Genomic DNA, 18,896 nt, shown 5'->3' on the forward strand with positions numbered 1-18,896 from the left:
CACTCACTCGCATTCTCTTTCACAACTTTATTTGTGCAGTCAATTGGTCAACAGCCCTGACTGATCATACCAAAGATAAGGGAACAAGAAGCTGAGGCCAGGGAGAGCTATTTCAGGTGATGCCTCTGGCAGGGGATATCCACACCTTTTCAAATGGCTAATGTTATGCTGAATCTCATTTTAATCTCACAGACACTACATAAGTGCAAGGAACTGCAATGATTATTATTATTATTATCATTATCCTATTATTGTAATTGCTCAAAGGATTTTCTGCTAGTCTCTCATTTAGCATAGTATGTGAAAGGTTGACAAAGAAAATGTCATTAAGGTGTGAAGCTCTGGTGCCTGCCAGCAAAAGTTCCCCATCATAAACAGTAACTGAAAGAATTATGAGTTTTCTGGGGCTTTCATCAGGAAATAAAAATACAGGAGTCCTTCAACATTGTGGTGGGGTTGAGAGAGAAGGCCCAGCCTCCTCTCCTCCACAAAGAAGAAGAAAAAAAACCCACAGCTAGCCAGTCGGAGAAGCAAACGGTCACAAACATCTGTCAGAGACTCAGAGGAGAATGAAGGAAAGCACTCCAATTCATCTGTATAAACTGTATGTTGTGGTACAACACCACCACTCCCTCCTTCCATTCACTTCCTTAAAGTACTGACCATGAGGGAGTCTAAGGCAGGCTGGAAGGAGCAAGACAAGATGGAAACAGGCACAGCTTTTCTGAGGTTGCATAAAGTTGTAGTTTATTTTCTGTTCACATCAAAGACACAAAAGTTTTGTGCTCTGTCCTTTTCCTTTCTTCACCTGCAGTAGTTCAGCTGATGACTATTTGTAATTAATATGTTACAGGAGCTAATAAAACATGCCAAACCCAGAAGCCACAGCAGCCTGTCCCTGGATGTGAGGCAGAAAGGGTCATTCAGGCACTTCTCCAGTGGAGAGAAGCTTGCAAAGCACCACGTCCAATGCTTCCACTGGTGGTGTTTCTTTCAGGCTGTTACCATTCTTTTCATGAAAAGGTGAGGCACAGAACAGTAAAGAGCAGGAAGGCTGAAGAGGACAGCTCATGGAAGAGAACAGAATTTTCCTGCTGTCTCTTTAAGCAGTATTTTTCAGTCTTATGCTCATCTGTGTCTATTAACTCCTCCTGTACTTTACTGGACATAAGAACTAGTTGTTCTTTCACCCTCCATACTAAATTATCAGCTTAGCACAATCACATGCTCACCTTACAAGTTTTTCAAGGTCACATCATCTCACACTAGCTACAATCCCTAACTCACAACCATCAGTCACACCTTCCTGCTCTCTTTTCAGAAGCAGAGAATTCCCCATGCAACAAGCAGTGCTGCACGAGTCCTTCATAAGCTCTCAGAAAAGTCCTCTCCCAACACTGAATAATGCACAGCTCCTGCTGTACCTTCAACACCTTCTCCCACCCAACTAAGTGTAAGTGAAGGGTGAAGAGGAACTTCAGGCACAAGATCTCAAACTCATTCAATTCTGTACTTGAGGCAAACTGTCTGTTCAAAGTCTGCAATGGTGCCTGAAAAACTGCTGCAGACTTCCCTCCTTCCTAGGCTCCAAATCATCACACACAATGTCTGACTAAATCTCACCAATTATATGCTGTACACACACACTTGCACTAACTGTGCCTGCTCTTTTTCTGAGTTAGTTATCTAAAAACATCTTGTTTTCTATCTGATTTTAGCAGTACCTGTATAATAAATGATTTCAGCAAACCATTTAATGGGTGGAGCGGTAGTAAACAGGATGCTGCAAGTACAGCTATTAGTATACCACAGTTAATTACTGAGGTCTTGCGTTACTAGTTCTCCTTGGTTTAATGACTTCTAATACAAGGGATACTTTCCATATATGTATACTGTTCAGAATAGGAATGGAATAGAATGGACTAGACTGAACTAGACTAGACTAGACTAGACTAGACTAGAAGTAGAATAGAATAGAATTAACCAGGTTGGGAAAGACCTTTGAGATCGAGTCTAACCCATCACCCAACACTATCTAATCAACTAAACCATGGCACCAAGCATCTCATCCAGTCTCTTTCTAAACACCTCCAGTGATGGTGACTCCACCACCTCCCTGGGCAGCACATTCCAATGGCAAATCACTCTTTGTGAAGAACTTCCTCCTAACCTCAAGCCTAAACCTCCCCTGGTGCAGCTTGAGACTGTGTCCTCTTGTTCTGGTGCTGGTTGCCTGGGAGAAGAGACCAACCCCCACCTGGCTACAACCTCCCTTCAGGAAGTTGTAGACAGCAAGAAGGTCTCCCCTGAGCCTCCTATTCTCCAGGCTAAGCAACCCCAGCTCCCTCAGCCTCTCTTCACAGAGCTTGTGCATAACAGATCTTCAAAGACAGCTACGGTAGCACTCATGTATTCTGTTATTCAAGCTTTTGCATTCTGCAACATTCTTGCGCATTAAATCTCATTCCTTATCATGTTTGTGCTCAGGCTGCTCCAACACAAAAAGCATATGAAGCCAGGGCCTTCCAAAGCTAAATTAATCATTCTTAGTATCTTAAAACAATAGCTTAAACGCTCCAGGTGAAAGCAGAAAGAGATTCACTTTCTCTGGGGCTCACAGAAAGTGAAATATGTACAACATGTATGACCCATTACTTGTATTGGGAAGTGGAGGACTCTGTGAGTACAAATAGTCGGTATTAGCATATATTTGTTATAAAAACATACTTAATAGTCTGAAGATATTTACCAGGCTTGTATTGCTGCTGCTTCAAGCCTTACTCCCAGCTGTGAGCTTAGGTAATGGGACGGAGATTGGAGTCAATACGGCTGACCAATATGATCGAGTATTGTTCCTTTATTGCTCCGGTATTGCAGGCCTATGATGCGAGTATAGCACAGTAAAGTAAAGCAAAGAAGAAGAAGGGAAAGGAAAGGCAGAAGTGCGTATCAGGGGAACTTCTACAACTTATATAAACTCTACATGCCTCGTTGGCATGTCTTCATTGGTTCCCTATGATGACCACACATTGCACTATTATAGATTATTGGTCCAACTACTAATGACACAACGAGGTTGTTGATGCAGGTGCATGTCCTGTTGTCCCAAGGTAACTTTCTGTGTTTCTAGCTACCACTGTCCTGCAGGCACAGCACTGTTTTGCTACACTGCTAGCTGGCTCTGCACTAATGCTGAGCATGGCCTACCACCATGTCAGGCTCTAGGCCTGCACTGCCAGATTGCTCACACTGCTCGTGGCTGGCATTGCCACAGTTAGGAGATGTTCTTTCTTGGGATGAGGGAAAAACCCACCGTGTCCTCTGGAAGTATTTTTGGGAGGAACTTGAAAAGCCCCCAGTCACTCTTTATATGTCTTGCTGTGGCCCAAGCCTTGCTACTGAGAGTGTTCCACACTGCTCTTCTGCATGGGCAAGGCATAGTATCAACCAGCCAAGACAAACCTCAGGGGTCTTTGGGAACTGCATAATCCTGGTGACTGGATGCAAATCATGCTGTTTATGGTATTTCTCTAAATTAAAGACCAACAACAAACCCAGTAGGCATTTTTTTTTCTGCTTGCCTGCTCTGTAGGACTCCTACGTTCAACAAAGATAAAGACAGTGGGCGATGAGTCCAAATGATGTGTTGATGACAAGACAATTTACATATGATTCTTTCAGTCTTTAATTGAACACTGGATTAATTTGGGGAAAAAAAAAAAAATGGGTTAGATAAAGAAATTAACTGAGGCTGGCTGACATGCATCTTGTGGTCAGACGTGGTGATCAAAATGGTCTGATCTAGCCTGAGAAAACAATAATCTGTAAATACTATTACATACTGTCAGCTCTCCTATTTATTTTGGTGACCTTCACTTTTTCTTCTTTGAAGCCCTGATGCTCACAGCCATCAGACAACATTTCATCCCCCCAAATTGCTTTCACATCTTTTCTGTATCATCTGTAAGGACATGTAACTTGCATCACTTTCATGTGGAACTACTCCTGACTTGCCAGTCACACACTTTCTTGGGGCATATGTAATTCTGCAGCAGATTCAGATGTATGTCCTCCCAATACACCAATGTCCTCTTATAGTCTTTTCCTTGGACATTAACTTGTGCTTCCAGACAGCATCACCAATTCTTACCTGTATAATAAGGTATCACAGTATTGTCACATTGCTTTTACCACCCATGAGAAACAGAGAAAAATCCTGAGAAAGAAAGCCCCTTGACCGGCTCTCAGCTGGAGGCCACACAAACTGCTAGATACAGAGACTGCATTAATAGGATGTGCAAGCAGCCCCAAGAGCCAGCGTCTTACCTGGCTTGTGCTTTCTACTTGGAGGAGAAATGAAAAGAACTCCTGAGTCAGCCAAGAGCACTTGGTTATTGATTTTCAAAGGAAATTATCCTCCCAGCTGCAGTGGTTTTGAAAAGTCCATTCTTAAACACGTTTCTCAGTTTAAATGAATGGAAATGACAAGGCTCGAGGCCTGTATTAGCAAGGATCTGGATCCAGGAAAAATTAACAAAGAAAAACTGGAAGAAATCAGTAAGAGAAGATCCTACATGACTGTGCTGACACTGTGGGTCACAGAATCACCACAGATGGAAAAGACTTTCACGACCATTAAGTTGGACCATTAAGTCCAACTCTGAGCCACTAACGCCATATCCTTAAGCACCACATATAGACCACTTTTAAATACATCCAGGGATGTTGATTCTACCACTTCCCTGGCAGCCTTTGATAACCCTTTCAGTACAGAAGTTTTTCACAATGTCTAACCTAAATCCCCCTGGCATAACTTGATGCCAGTTGTGACTTAAGATACCAGCACCCAGGTCTCTGCAACCTCCTTTCAGGCTGCAAAGGAAGGTGTAGAGAGCAATGAAGTCTCCCCTCAGTCTCCTTTACTTCAGACTGATCAACCCCAGCTCTCTCAGTCACTTCTCATAAGACATATCCTCAAGACCCTTCTCCAGCTTTGTTACTCTACTCTGGAAGTGCTCTCTGAAAAGCTTTCCTACCCTCCTAACTTGGCATTATATGCAAACTTATTGAGGGTGCTCTCGATCTCCTCATAAAGATCATCTGTAAAGATATTAAAGAGGAGTGGCCTTAGCACTGAGCTGTGGGCAACATCACTTCTGACCAGCTGTCAACTGGATTTAATTCCACTCACTACCACTCTCTGGGTCTGGCTATCCAGCCAATGTTTGATCCTGTAGAGTGCTCACCCATTCAGGCATAGGACCTTTTTCATGAGAAAGCTGTGGGGAGCAGTACCAAAGGCTTTACTGCAGTCCAGGTAAACAACATCCACAGCCTTTCCCTCATCCACCAAGTGGGTCACCTTGTCATACAAGGAAATGAAATTAATTAAGTAGAAACTGGTCTCTAGGAACCCATGCTGATGGGGCTTGATTGCCTGATTGTCCTTTAAATGGTGTGCTATGGCAACCCAAGATGATTTGTTCCATGACCTTCTTTGGCACCAGGGTCAGACTTGACGTGTCTGTAGTTCCCCAGATCCTCCTTACAGCCTTTCTTGTAGATGGGCATCACATTTGCTAATTTACATTCCATTGGAACCTCCTGGTTAGCCAGGACTGATGATAAATCATGAAGGTTTGATAAGCACAGCCACCAACACTTTCAGCACTCTTGGGTGTAATACTTTTGGCCCCATAGACTTTTGTATGTCTAGGTGGGTCAGCAGGTCACTCACCATTTCCTCTTCGATTATGAAGGTCTCCTTCTGTTCCCCATCTAGCTCAAGGGGCTGGCTACCCACCAAATAACTAGTCCTGCTATTCAACTGAGGCAAAGGCGGCATCAAGGAACTCAGCCTTTTTCTCAACCTGTACCACTATGTTATCCCCTGCATGACGAGGATTCTCCATAGTCCTCCTTCTGTTGTCCATATATTTAGAGAAGCACTTCTTATTATATTTTATGGCAATAGCTAGATTGAGTTCTAGCTGCCCTTTGGCCCTTCTTATTTTTTCTCTGCATAGTTTCACTGTGTCTCCTCCTGAGTGGCCCATCCCCTTTTCCAAAGGCCATAAACTCTCTTTTTGTTCCTGAGTTCCAGGCAAAGCTCTCCATTCAGCCAGGTCTTTAAAGTCTCATTCCCTTTTTCCCTATGAGCTTAGATAAGGGAATAAGGGGCTAAGTGTACTGATGTGCATGTGGTACTTAAAAAAACCCAGCTTTTTACTCCTGAATTTTACATGAATCTATCTGTACTTGATAAAGTGTTTTTCACTTATAGTGAGTAATGTTTTCCAGACCTGAACACAGCACCATCCAGACCCATACCTCACATTAACTAGTACCATGGAATACTGCTACTGTACATCAGGAATATTAAAGTAGAACAGGAATCATTTGCAGACAAATAATACACTACATTTTGCACTCTGTTTGCTCTACAAGAATTTCTTCTCGTTACCCTGTCTCTGCCTTGAATGTGCATTGCAGGAATCATTTTACTCGCTGGAGAAACGGATCTGACCCTACTATTAAAAAAACAAGAAAAAACCATGTGACACCACTGAAATCTTTAACAAAAAGAAGCATAACTCATTAGTGAAGCCAACTCATAACAGCACAGCAGGGGGCAGGTGTTGATCTGTTAGAGGGTAGGAGAGCTGGGAAGAGGGACAGTGACAGGCTGGACAGATGGGCAGGGTCCAACGGCATGAGATTTAACACATCTAAGTGCCAGGTTCTGCACATTGGCCACAACAACCCCATCCAGTGCAACAGGCTGGGGGCAGAGTGGCTGCAGAGCAGCCAGGCAGAGAGGGACCTGGGGGTACTGGTTGACAGTAGGATGAACATGAGCCATCAATGTGCCCAGGTGGCCAAGAAGGCAAATGGCATCCTGGCCTGTATCAGGAATAGTGCGGCCAACAGGAGCAGGGAGGTCATTCTGCCCCTGTACACTGCACTGCTTAGGCCACACCTTGAGTCCTGTGTCCAGTTCTGGGCCCCTCAGTTTAGGAAAGATGTTGAGTTGCTGGAACGTGTCCAGAGAAGGGCAGCAAAGCTGGTGAGGGGTTTGGAGCACAAGCCCTATCAGGAGAGGCTGAGGGAGCTGGGGTTGCTTAGCCTGGAGAAGAGGAGGCTCGGGGAGACCTTCTTGCTGTCTACAACTACCTGAAAGGAGGTTATAGCCAGGTGGGGGTTGGTCTCTTCTCCCAGGCAACCACCAAGAGGACACAGTCTCAAGCTGCACCAGGGGAGGTTTAGGCTGGATGTTGGGAAGAAGTTCTTCACAGAAAGAGTGATTGGCCATTGGAATGTGCTGCCCAGGGAGGTGGTGGAGTCACCATCACTGGAGGTGTTTATGAAGAGACTGGATGGGGTGCTTGGTGCCATGGTTTAGTTGATTAGATGGTGTTGGATGATAGGTTGGACTGGATGATCTCAAAGGTCTCTTCCAACCTGGTTAATTCTATTCTATTCTATTCTATTCTATTCTATTCTATTCTATTCTATTCTATTCTATTCTATTCCATTCCATTCCATTCCATTCCATTCCATTCCATTCCATTCCATAACTAAGAAAATCAGAACATTTTGTACAATAATTCCTAATAATTTTGTAGTGATTTCTAATACTAACACATTATCACCTTTTACACCACATTGTGAAAATGCAAATTCCAGAGGCACTTAGAAACAGATATGAAAGCCAAGGCAAACAAAGCACTGAAGTCTGAATTCTCTTCAACGATTAACTCTCACTACCTGTGAACCTTCTTAAACCACCTACTTGATGGCTGTTCATCAGGCGTACCTGAATTGTAGGTAAACTGTTGTGTGCAAATAAAAATGAAGTTCAAGTTTTATGGCTTTACGGGACTACTATGCAAATACACCACAAAAGCACCAGGAAGGATGTGCATGCAGAAATGGTACAGAATCTACCCCACAGAGGGTCTCCAAGCAAGAAACAGCGGAACTGTTATGAGCAGTTAAAAGCCGACATATTTAATATCAGACTTCACAAAGTGTTTAAAGCCTTTCCCCGCAGAGAATCTAATAAATAAGCTAATGAAAGCCTAAGTGCTTTTTGTTTACCTTGTGTTCTATTTGTATTTACAGAAAAAATCCCTGCAGTCATGCTTATGCTGTCCATGACTTTAGAATGTAGACAGGTACTGCACAAGACTGCATTTTTTCAGGAACAACAGGCTGCCTATAAACACAACACTGAAATAGCCTGTGGAACACAAGAAAAAAGAAGCCCAAATGGCATTCTTTTCAAATAGGCAATTATGTACCAGGGGTCCAATTTCTAAACATATGTTTTTTTAAAAAATAACAAGAGTTAAGCAATTTAATCCTTTTACAAATTCAAGCTATGAGACAAAAGAATGAGAACCTGTTCACCTTACCACGCAGCTGATCCTATTATTTCACAGAATCATACAATCCGTTGGAAAAGACCTCTACGATAACTGAATCCAGCCACTGACCGAGCACAACCACAGTAAACAAACCATGTCCTGAAGTGCCACGTCTCTTTTTGAACCCCTCCAAGGAAGGTAACTCCACTACCTGACCACGCTTTCAGTAAAGAAATTTTTCCTAATATTCAATCTAAACCTTCTCTGGCACATTTTCAGGCCACTTCCTGTCGTTCTATCAGTCGATACTAGGGAAGAGATCAGCACCCACCTTGCCACAACCTCCTTTCAAGTAGCTGTAGAGAGTGCAATGAGGTCTTACTTCAGCCACCCCTTCTCCAGATTAAACAACTCTACTTCCCTCAGCTGCTCCTCCTAAGACTTGTTCTCCAAGCCCTTTGCCAGCTTTGATGCCTTTCTCTGGACATGCTCCAGCAACTGTGTGTCCTTCTTGCAGTGATGGGCCCAAAACTGAACACAGTATTTGTTGTGCAGCTTCGCTAGTGACAAGTACAGGCCACCACTACTGATACAGACCAGGATGCTGTTGGCCTTCTTGGCCACCTGAGCACACAGCGGGCTCATGTTCAGTCAGCTGTCAACCAGCACTCCTAGGTCTTTTCTGATGGGCAGCTTTCCAGACACTCTGTAGCCTGTAGCATTGAATGGTGTTATTGTGATCCAAGCACTGGATTCAGCACTTGGAATTTTGAACCTCATATGATTGACCTTGGCCTATCGATCCAGCCTGTCCAGGTACCTGTGCACTCTTCCTACCTTGGAGCAGATCAATGCTCCCACCCAATTTAGTGTTGTCAGCAAACTTACTAAGGGAGCACTCAATCCCCTCATCCAGATCAATGATAAAGATTAAGTATGATTGGCCTCAAAACTAAGCCCTGGGAAACACCACCAGTGACCAGCTGCCAACTGGATTAACTTCCACCACTCCACCACCACTCTTTGGGACTGACCAAGCAGCCAGTTTTTCACCCAGCGAAGCATCCACACATTAAAGCCATAAGCAGACAGTTTCTCCAGGAGGATGATGCACTAACAGTGTTAAAGGCTTTACTAAAGTCCAGGTAAACAATGGCCACTGTGTAAGTCATCTTGTTGCAGGTTAGTTAAACAGGACCTGCTCTCCATGAACCCATGCTGACTGGGCCTGATCACCTGGTTGCCCTGCACATGGTACAAAACAGCACTCAAGATGACCTGCTCCTTGACCTTCCCCAGCACCAAGGTCAGGCTGACAGGTCTGTAGATCCTCAGGTCCTCCTTCCAGCTTTTCTTGTAGATGGGTGTCACATTTGCCAATCTCCAGTCAGCTGGGTCCTCCCCACTTAGCCAGGACTGCTGGTAAATGATGGAAAGTGACTTGGTGAGCACTTTCGGCAGCTCCCTCAGTACTCTCAGATGCATGCCATCCAGCCCCAGAGATTTATGTATGTCTAAATGGTGCAGCAAGTTCAGACTATGTCTGCACAAGAACACCATTTAGACAAGAGTTGACCCATGCACTATCACACAGATAAGTGCTATAGAGAGTAGTTCCTGTTGGGAAGGCAGGTGCTGCTGAGTATTCAGGAAAACACTAGAATGGCTCTTAAGATAACCTTTCTATTTGAACTTGGGTGCCTGAAAACAAACATTGATGATACCTAATTTTTAAGAGTACTCAACCCATAAGTGCATTGACAATCAACTGAATCCTTATCAGCACTGTCAAAAGTCAGTATGAGCTTTAGAATAAAGGGGGGAAATAAAGCTATGTAAGAACCCACAATAATAGAAGAAGATGACAAATGTTCTGAGAAAAAGTAAAGCAACACCAAAATATCCAAACAAAACACTGTGAAAAGGTACTCAAGTGCATTTATTTTCCCAAATTCAGAAGAACAATTCTTGACTTACACAGGAATAAATTATCTTGTTTGACTTCAGGTCCCAACACGTACCTTCGGTATAGGTATGCCCACCTGAACTGCAGAAGCAAACTTGGTGCTGCCCTAGGGTAAAATCTTTGCCTCAAGCCAATTACCCAGAGGAATGGAAAACCAGAGGGGAAGTATTTTTTTTCTCTGAATTACACTGGTGAAATCACAGAATCATAGAATTGTTAGGGTTGGAAGTGACCTCAAGGATCATCCAGTTCCAAGCCCCCTGCCATCGTACAGAGCTCTTCACTTTTGCACTAACACAAATTTCATCCTCTATAACTCTGTCATCTATTAAAGAATAAGAATTATGAGAAAATATTGTTTTGGTCCAACATGTTTAAACCCAAAGAACTTTACCTGCTTGCATTCTGAATTTGCACAACCATTAAGAAACCAAAGCAGACGGCTTCCTCTCATGAACAAGCAAGTCTCACAACAATCAAGACCTAAAAATGAAGTGCATGAGCTATTTTGACTAGCACAGGAACTTAGATTATAATGATAAAGCTGAATTTAATCAATTTAATTTACTTGTTGAAGTACTTTGTCCTGCACAAGTACTCCACTTGCATTGGTTTCTGTAGGAGGAATAAAAAAACCCACAAACTTTGTTATTAATTCCCTGAAATAAAGATTAAATTGCTTCTGTAGCCTATAATAAATCTTTTGAGTTTACACTTTTAACCAGCCCAGTAACATGCTTGGACACAGGTCTTATTTCATGTCAGGGAAATGCACATTCTGAATTTCACTGAAGAAATCTGACTGCATTTCAGTAAGGGTCCATCATTTATTTTCCCCAGCAGTAACCTTGAAAATTAAATCCAGACCCTGATGGATTGGGACTACTGATGGCTTATTTTCTCTCTGCTGTAAAGCTAGTTACAAGGATCACATTTAGAGCTATGAAACTCTTTGAATATAGATTACAAAAACTACAGCTTGAACACATACAGAATCCTTTCAGCAAATGACACCCCAGTACACATAGATTGTTTGATTCCATCAGCAAGAGCTAATGATAGACATTTTAAGAAAAATTGTTTTCAATAACTAGGGTCTAGGTTTAGATAAACTCCCATGTATTAAAGCAAAGCACTCACTTCAAATGGGTTTTGGTAATCGATCCCGTTTTAGAAGGGTACAATTTAATCCAGTTCCATTTTTCCAGCCAACTGGCACACTACTTGCTTTTGCAGTTCAAACCTGACTGTATGGTACGCCTTTATGGTAAGTCTCAATATACTCCAAACTGCATCCTTGGGAATACTGTATTGCTCTTGACAGCAAAACACCACTCGGCTGCATGAAATCTCACTTTCTAAATAAAGAACACCATGGTTTTAAATGACACTGATTATTAAACTAAGGTTGCACTCCTATTGCTAAATTGAGTTGTAATTATAAAGCAGAATTAATAACCAAATTTAATGAAAATCTCATTATGATGCAGCTTAGCAAATCAAAGTTGAAACTGCTCTAAGTAAAATGACAGTCACAATATAAAGGCAATATTACATCTGAGTCTATTTTCTCAGCCTTTGTAATGTCTCAGCAGAAAAGTTAACTCCAAAATGACATTGCCTCTCCCCTCATTAGCAAACACAGGCTGAGAAACAGACCCATAGAGAGGGCAGGGTGACAAAGGAGGTTCCGGTCTGTCCTCAGGGCTGACTCTGACCTCAGTAGATCTCACTCTGAAACTGTACTCATGCTGAGAAGGCAAAATCAGGCCCTCCAATTTCAGGTCATCAACCCCGCATGAGTTTGGAGGGCATAAAAGTTTTACTTGGCAATTTTGCATCTAATGGAATTCAAGTCTGGTAAAATCTGAATTGTGCACAAGGTAAAGCCAAGAGAAGTCTCTCAGTTACCTCACATTACAATTACTGGGAATACATTCATCTCAGAATACACATGAAGTTAGACTCAAAGAGAAAAGCTTCACTTTAATATGAAACACCGATGAAAGATTTGAATTGATCTCTCTCATTTAGTCTAATCCTGTACCTGAACTGCAAGAGTGGTTATACATTCAGGATTTTTGAAACTTTTGACAGAAAATTTCTCAACCACGAGACAAGAGCAAATAGTTCTTTGTAAAATGATAGAGCTGCCCCTCAAAAGTATGCAAGCAGCTTTTAATGTTGACTGCATTGCTGAGGTATACTAATGTAGTATAGATGGTGCATGGAGTAGAGAAAGTTATTTTGCATTCAGCTGAAGAATAAACATATGTAATCCTGTCTAAAAATCAATGCACTGTTGCAACATCTGAAATCAAGCTGGAGGTAGACTCCCAATCACGAGCAGAATTTCCTACTTATAATGTGCAAACCAGTGTATGCCAACAGTCAAATGTTCCAGCTCTGGTGTGTTGTGTTCTGATGAGTAAGAATCTTGTACTATTCATGTTTTGCAATAATTTCAGCGCTTTCTGTCAGTAAGAGAGATTCTCTGAATAATGTATGCGGCGCAAAAGAAGCGATCAGAGTTTAAATAAAACACGCAAATAGGAAGGGGAAAGGAGGAGGAGTATCTCCAAACTGATGCAGACCAGATCAGTTTTGCAAACTTACAACAGAGTCTATCCGCTTAAGCAACCTGTTTCATATGCATTCACAGTTTTCAACAAATACACAAATGCTCTGGCTCTGTTTGAAGAATGCAAAAATGCCTAAGAATCATTAGAAAATAGGCATTAAACTGAATCTGCAAAATGATTGCAGTTTCAAAAGGACTCCTGCATGAACATTTGGATGTATGTTTTTATCTAGCAAAAAGAAAAAATACTCAAGTTTTTCCAACATTGCAGTGAGTTGCTTGCTAATATGCCATCCATAATCCTTTAGAATAGTCTGTTTGCTGTCCCTAACACATGCAAGGGGCCAGGCCCTGAATCGTCACAAGTAACCTCTGCAGCAAATGGAAACAGAAATAGAGGTAACTGGTCATGTCTCAGAGCTTTATGCTTGAACTCACATGAATATTCATTTCAGTACAGCAGCTTTAAGGCTTTTGTACTGTGTATGTGGGTATGTGTGTGCTGAGTAATTTCTACACAAACTGCAAGCTCCAAAGCCACTGTTTCACAGAGGTTCAGCAAAAAGTTATCATTTCATATTGCCGTGGAATCACTTAATTCAGAGCTGATGGTGGGGGGTTCTTTAATTAGGTTAGAAAATCTCACACATCTGCGCTTTAGAAGCCTCTGTCAAGCCAGCAAATTCAATCACATGGAAGACAGTGTCCTCCAGCTATCAGACAATTGATTTTTTTCAGGATTTTGCTCATACTTAGCTTAAGGGACATGCAATACGTTCATTCAGTTGTCAGTCAGTTTCCCTACATTTTATTAGAAGATCTGGTGTTTGAAAAATGTTCTTTGGTACTAAATTGTTTAAAACAAGAAGCAGCAGTTGAATTATTGGCACAAGACTGCAAAATGTGAAATAAATACAAACTGCTGCCATGCAGAAATGTATGTTGGTTCAAGAGGGAAGTACTGATCTAAATAAGGCCTGTAGGATTAAACTATTTAATACAGGCACCTACAGGATTTTATGAGCATACACACACATTCATTTACTTTAACCCTCTTTCTCTGCCTCCTCCCATACTGTGAAGATTCGTGGTATCTGAATTAAACTCTTTGCAACTGAAACTGTTCAGTTACAAAAAGGGATCAAGTTATGCATTATTATTTCTATAAAGCATAGCAAATAAAAGGTTTTCCTCAGTCAAAACAATGCAAGGTAAACATAACCTAAGCTGGCTGGCATAACAGAGAAGAATCTGCTACAAACAATCTAAATAAGGAGAGCTTTAGGCAAACCCTTTTTGAATCTATGGTGCTAGTCTTACACAGAGAAGTGGCTCAGTATTACCAATTTTAGATGTATGCAAATCAGAATTATTCACTAACATTCAAACAGAAACGCCATGCAAGACCCTTTATCCAAAAACTAACCATAGTCTCAGAAATTATTTGGTAGAAGTGGATGCATAGGCAAAAGCCAAAATAATTGTCTTGATCTAAAATTACTGATTTCATAATACAAAATTGTCAGTCCCCTCCTCTTTCACTGAAAGTTTGCTAAAAAGCTACTATGTCATTTGTCCAGAATATATAATCAGTACCTGCAAAAGTTGACATGCATTGTAATATTTTCTCAATGAACTGCACCTGTATAGATCTGATTCCTCCCAGTTTCAGAGCACCTTTTGAAATGTTTTCTCCTTATGGAATTTGGTATTGATTTTCACACTGAACACAACCAATACATTGCTTAATACAGGATTCACGCTTAATGGGGCATCAATCTTTCCTGCATAAAATGAATAGAGCCAGTTTTGGCAGCTCGTCAGCTTTTCCTGTTAAATAAGGTGGCAAGGTCATCTGAAATCTGGAGTACCAAAGACTCATCTAAATAAATTTAGCTATCATTTAGTATATTATACATGAGAACTGCACAGTACATTGCATGTTTACATATTAAAAAGTGACACAGAGATGGCTGAGAAAGTGGAGAGAAGCACAGTACTTATTTTAAAGGCATGAACAGTAAGACCTTCTCCAGTATGTTTCTATTTTAAACTCGCCCAGCAATGTTGCTTAAGGCATCTACTTCCAGAAGCAATTCACTCTTGAATGAAGAGGAGGGATTTGAAAACTTAAGAGGCCACAGAGGAAAACCTATAGGATTCTGAAACAGGGACTTCAAAGTAGTAATGTTACTACAGTCTTCAGCTGTGCCACACTATATCCCACTGTCTTATATAATAAAATGAATTCCATTTTATAAGTCTGACATACATGAAGCTAAATAGAAACAATGCAATGCCACTTTTAAAGATCAAGCAATATCCAGCATGTGCTTTAACCAAGGCTAAAGACCCTGAGGTAAGGAAAAAACAGGAAGTTCAGCTAATTATACTCCTGCTTTATCACACACACACACACACACACACACACACACACACCAGGCAAACATGACTTCATTTGGTAAGGGCATTTCTTTTTCCATTTTTTCCTCTCATGGTATATGTGTGTGTCTGTGTGTATAAAATATATAGTAGGAAGGGAATATTTGTTCCAGTTGAGGTGGTCTGTGAAATCAAGTAGATCAGATGCTAACTTGATTTGGCATCAATGTATGGATGCATAGAGACATATCCACAGGATGTATGCATTACGAGATGATAAGAGACATTTACAACCTAGAATATAGGAGCAGGGCTGCCTCAAGTGACATCACCAGATCAAATGCAGCATCAACGAACTCAGATATATTATCCTGCACACCACTGCTTCCCTGCCTCCTTTCCAGCCATTACAAAAGCATTTGTGAGCACAAATATTACTGTGTAATTTCAAACACATCCCTGGCATGCCATACCCGAAAGTGAAGAAGAGTGACTGTAAGGTTTACGGACTGATCAAGACATTCATAATTTTTCTTTACAATGACAAAATTCATCTCCATAGAAACTGGGAAGCAAGAAACTACAGTAATAACACTAAAGTAAATGTCACATCAGGTTAGTCAGCAGAAGGCAGTCGAGGGGATTTTGCTCCAGTTAGAAACTAACAAGGATTGCTGCCCCTTTTGCTCTTCTGCAAAGGGTACCTATACTGAAGACAGACTTACTGATGTATTTGCAATGCAAGATAATTATCTGGTTTCCTGTTATTTCCACTGCAATTTATCCATAAGGTGGTCAGATCAATGGAGTATTTACTTACAGGCATTTGTTACAGCGAAGCTGTTAGCTGTTTCAATGTTGTCTACATGAGGAACCAAATTAAAAGGTGCTTCGGATGCATTGGGGCTGGTGTTATGAAGAAAAATTGCTAATCGAAAAGCAGTATATTCCTGATCTGTGTTCCTGATGAAGAGACCACCTACATAAAACAGAAAAAAAAAGCAAAAAGCAAAGGAAGCAGCATGAATTATTTGCAAGCTACTTGCAATCTCGTAACACCACACAACTCTCTCTCCCAAAGACGCACAGTAAGGCATATCCTTAGACTTTAATGGATAAGGAATGAATCATATTCATAATCACAACCGCTGCCTTTAAATCACCATCCTTAATCGATTTTAACCTCCCTGATGCATTCATGCCTCTTTTCTGACTTCTCAGTTTCCAGGCTTTCATACGTAAATACCCAGATCTGTCATGATTACAGTGACCTTTGAAAGTGTTTAGCCTCCATCTCCCTAATACAGAACACACTGGTAAATCAGCTCCTCAACAGCCTCTTACATTAAGTGGCGGGCTGATTAAGACAACGATACTTTCCGGGTGGAAAAAAAAAAATAGGGAAAGAAAGAAAAAGAAAAGGAAAACCAAACACCAAACACTACAGAAAATACTAATCAACGGATGGATGATCTGCACTAAACAGGAATATAATGAACTTTGCTCCTCTGCAGCCATGTGCAGGCAGGGAGCAGCTCAACCTTATTAGCAGCATCTTTAAAGTCCACGAGACATGATGCAGTGATGGAGCTGAGCTGGAAAGAATTCAGAGAGCTGCGTCCCATCCGAAATAGGTCCAAATGGTGGGAAGCAGGAGGCGATAGGAAAGCGGTGAGGATGGGGCACAATGACTACCAGGAGAGACCTACAAAATCCTAAACTTTCGAACTATGAGAAGGGAAAGAAGGACAGCGATGCCTTTTTACCCAACAGCCCTGCTGGCTACGGCAACCTCCGGTGCACGTAACTCGCCATCCCTCTGGGAGCGAGGCAAAAACGGGGGGAGGGGGGGAGGAGGGCACGGACGACAGTGTGCCGGAGGGGGGTTGAAGCAGCCCAGGGGCATCTGCTCCGAGCCTCTTCCTCCCGTACTGATCCTGCACCCCGGAGCTGGAATGAGTTCTGCGAGAGACGAGCATCCTCCCTACCGCACGCGCACGCAGATGTATGTGTGTATGTATGTATGCACACACGCAAGGACCCACACATACACAAACAAGCGGATTCTCCGTGAAGGCAAGGAATGGGATGGTGTTGGAGGAGACATCTGCAAACTACCTTCAGAGCCTCCTTTCCAACTCACTTTGCAAAGGATTGAACCCCTGGACACACGCACGCAGCCCAATGCAGCGCTTACCTATTTGCACACTGCTAGGAAAAGCTCCCATTGCTAGTCCCCAAAAGCCAGAAAACAACAAGACAAGCTGTCTGCAAATTATCCTCATCTTCTTTTCTGCCTCTCTGTCTCGCCTTCTCCCGCTCGCTCGCTCGCTGCTGCTCAGAGAGGCATTGAGGACGAGTTGGCTACGAGCAAAACCAAGAATCTAAAAATAAAAAAATAAATTTAAAAAAAAAAAAAAAACAGGGAAAGGAAAGAAAAAGGTTTCCTCCTTCCTTTTTCTTTTTTCTTTTCTATTTTTTCTGTTTTGTTTGGTTTGGTTTTTAGTATGTGTTTGCTATTCTCTCCCTCTCTGCCTCTCTCCCGGCTGCCGCTGCTGTTTCAGCAAGCCATCCCGCCGCGATGGATTTTTCCCGCAGTCTCCATCGCCGGGGAGCGGTTTCTGTCCGGCTGCAAATGTTGCACATGCAGAAGATGGTGGTGAGTTTGGCGGCGGGAGGGAGCGTCTAGTGGCGGCGCGGCGCGGGCGGACATGCGCCGTGCGACCCCGCCGCTACCACCGCCGCCGCCCGCACCGCCGCGGGCGGGGATCTGCCGTGCGCGTCCCGTTCCGCGCCTCCTCGCGGAGCCGCCCGCCGCTTCGGGCACGCACTGCAACGCCGACGGCCGCAGCCAGCGGGCGGGGGGGGGGGGGGGGGGGGGGGCGAGGGTTGGTTGGGCTGGGTTTTTTTGTTCCCCTTTGTGCCGCTCGCACATCCGCGGTCGCGCAGCGGCGCGGAAGTTTGTGCCGCGGGAGGGCTAGGCAAGGTCACTGCCCCCGGGGCGGGGGAGGCACAGCTGCCGCAGCCCATCATTCGCGCCACTGAGGCTGGTATTATTAAGTACCAATTATTATTAATGAAGGTGGCAGGGCGTATCTGCATGTGCTGAGAAGCTGCGGAGCGGAGGGACACGGATGAACAGGCCTGCCCCCCCCCTCCCCGCCCCAACCCTTCTCCGGGGGGCGCTCCAGTGAGCGAGCGGGGCGGGAGGCTCTGCTCCGCACGGAAGGCGTGGGACCCTCCTCGCTGTCGGGGTTTGCGGCAGAGGATGGAGCAGAGGGAAGAGAGGAGAGAAGCGCTGAGAGCGCTTGTGGGCACTCATGCCAAAAGGAGAGACCAAATGAAACGAAAACTTCGCTGCTCCTGTGCCGCCGCCTCCTCGCTCTATTTTTGTTTGTTTGTTTCTTTTTTAAGTAGCAAATATAGTGGAGGGGGGTTGTGTCTAGACCTGTCTTTTTAGTGCCTTTGGATTTTTTTTCCCAAGTCTTGAAAAGTCTCCAGAGCAACGGCCAGAAGTCTGGGAATATTGCCGTTAATAATTTATATATATATATATATATATATATATATATATATATATATATATATATATATAAAA

At 42.9% G+C, this 18,896-nt stretch overlaps 1 protein-coding gene across 8 annotated transcripts in view; it reads right to left on the reverse strand.

Moving 5' to 3' along the window:
- Positions 1-18,060, reverse strand: part of GRIA4 (glutamate ionotropic receptor AMPA type subunit 4) — a 285,058-nt gene extending 266,998 nt beyond the window's left edge. For all 8 annotated transcript variants that reach the window (XM_068144917.1, XM_068144910.1, XM_068144937.1 and 5 more), the window contains exons 1-2: positions 17,496-18,060; positions 16,119-16,277 (exon numbers count right to left, since the gene is read on the reverse strand). In XM_068144917.1, coding sequence (XP_068001018.1) covers positions 16,119-16,277; positions 17,496-17,583 — 247 coding nt within the window. In that variant the 5' untranslated portion in view covers positions 17,584-18,060. The remainder of the gene's footprint in view (positions 1-16,118; positions 16,278-17,495) is intronic.
- Positions 18,061-18,896: the final 836 nt, after the last annotated feature.

This window comes from Melanerpes formicivorus, unplaced genomic scaffold, assembly GCF_026170545.1.
Source record: "Melanerpes formicivorus ecotype bairdi unplaced genomic scaffold, bMelFor1.0.p_v2 SCAF_1, whole genome shotgun sequence".
In the NCBI taxonomy this organism is placed as follows: domain Eukaryota; kingdom Metazoa; phylum Chordata; class Aves; order Piciformes; family Picidae; genus Melanerpes; species Melanerpes formicivorus.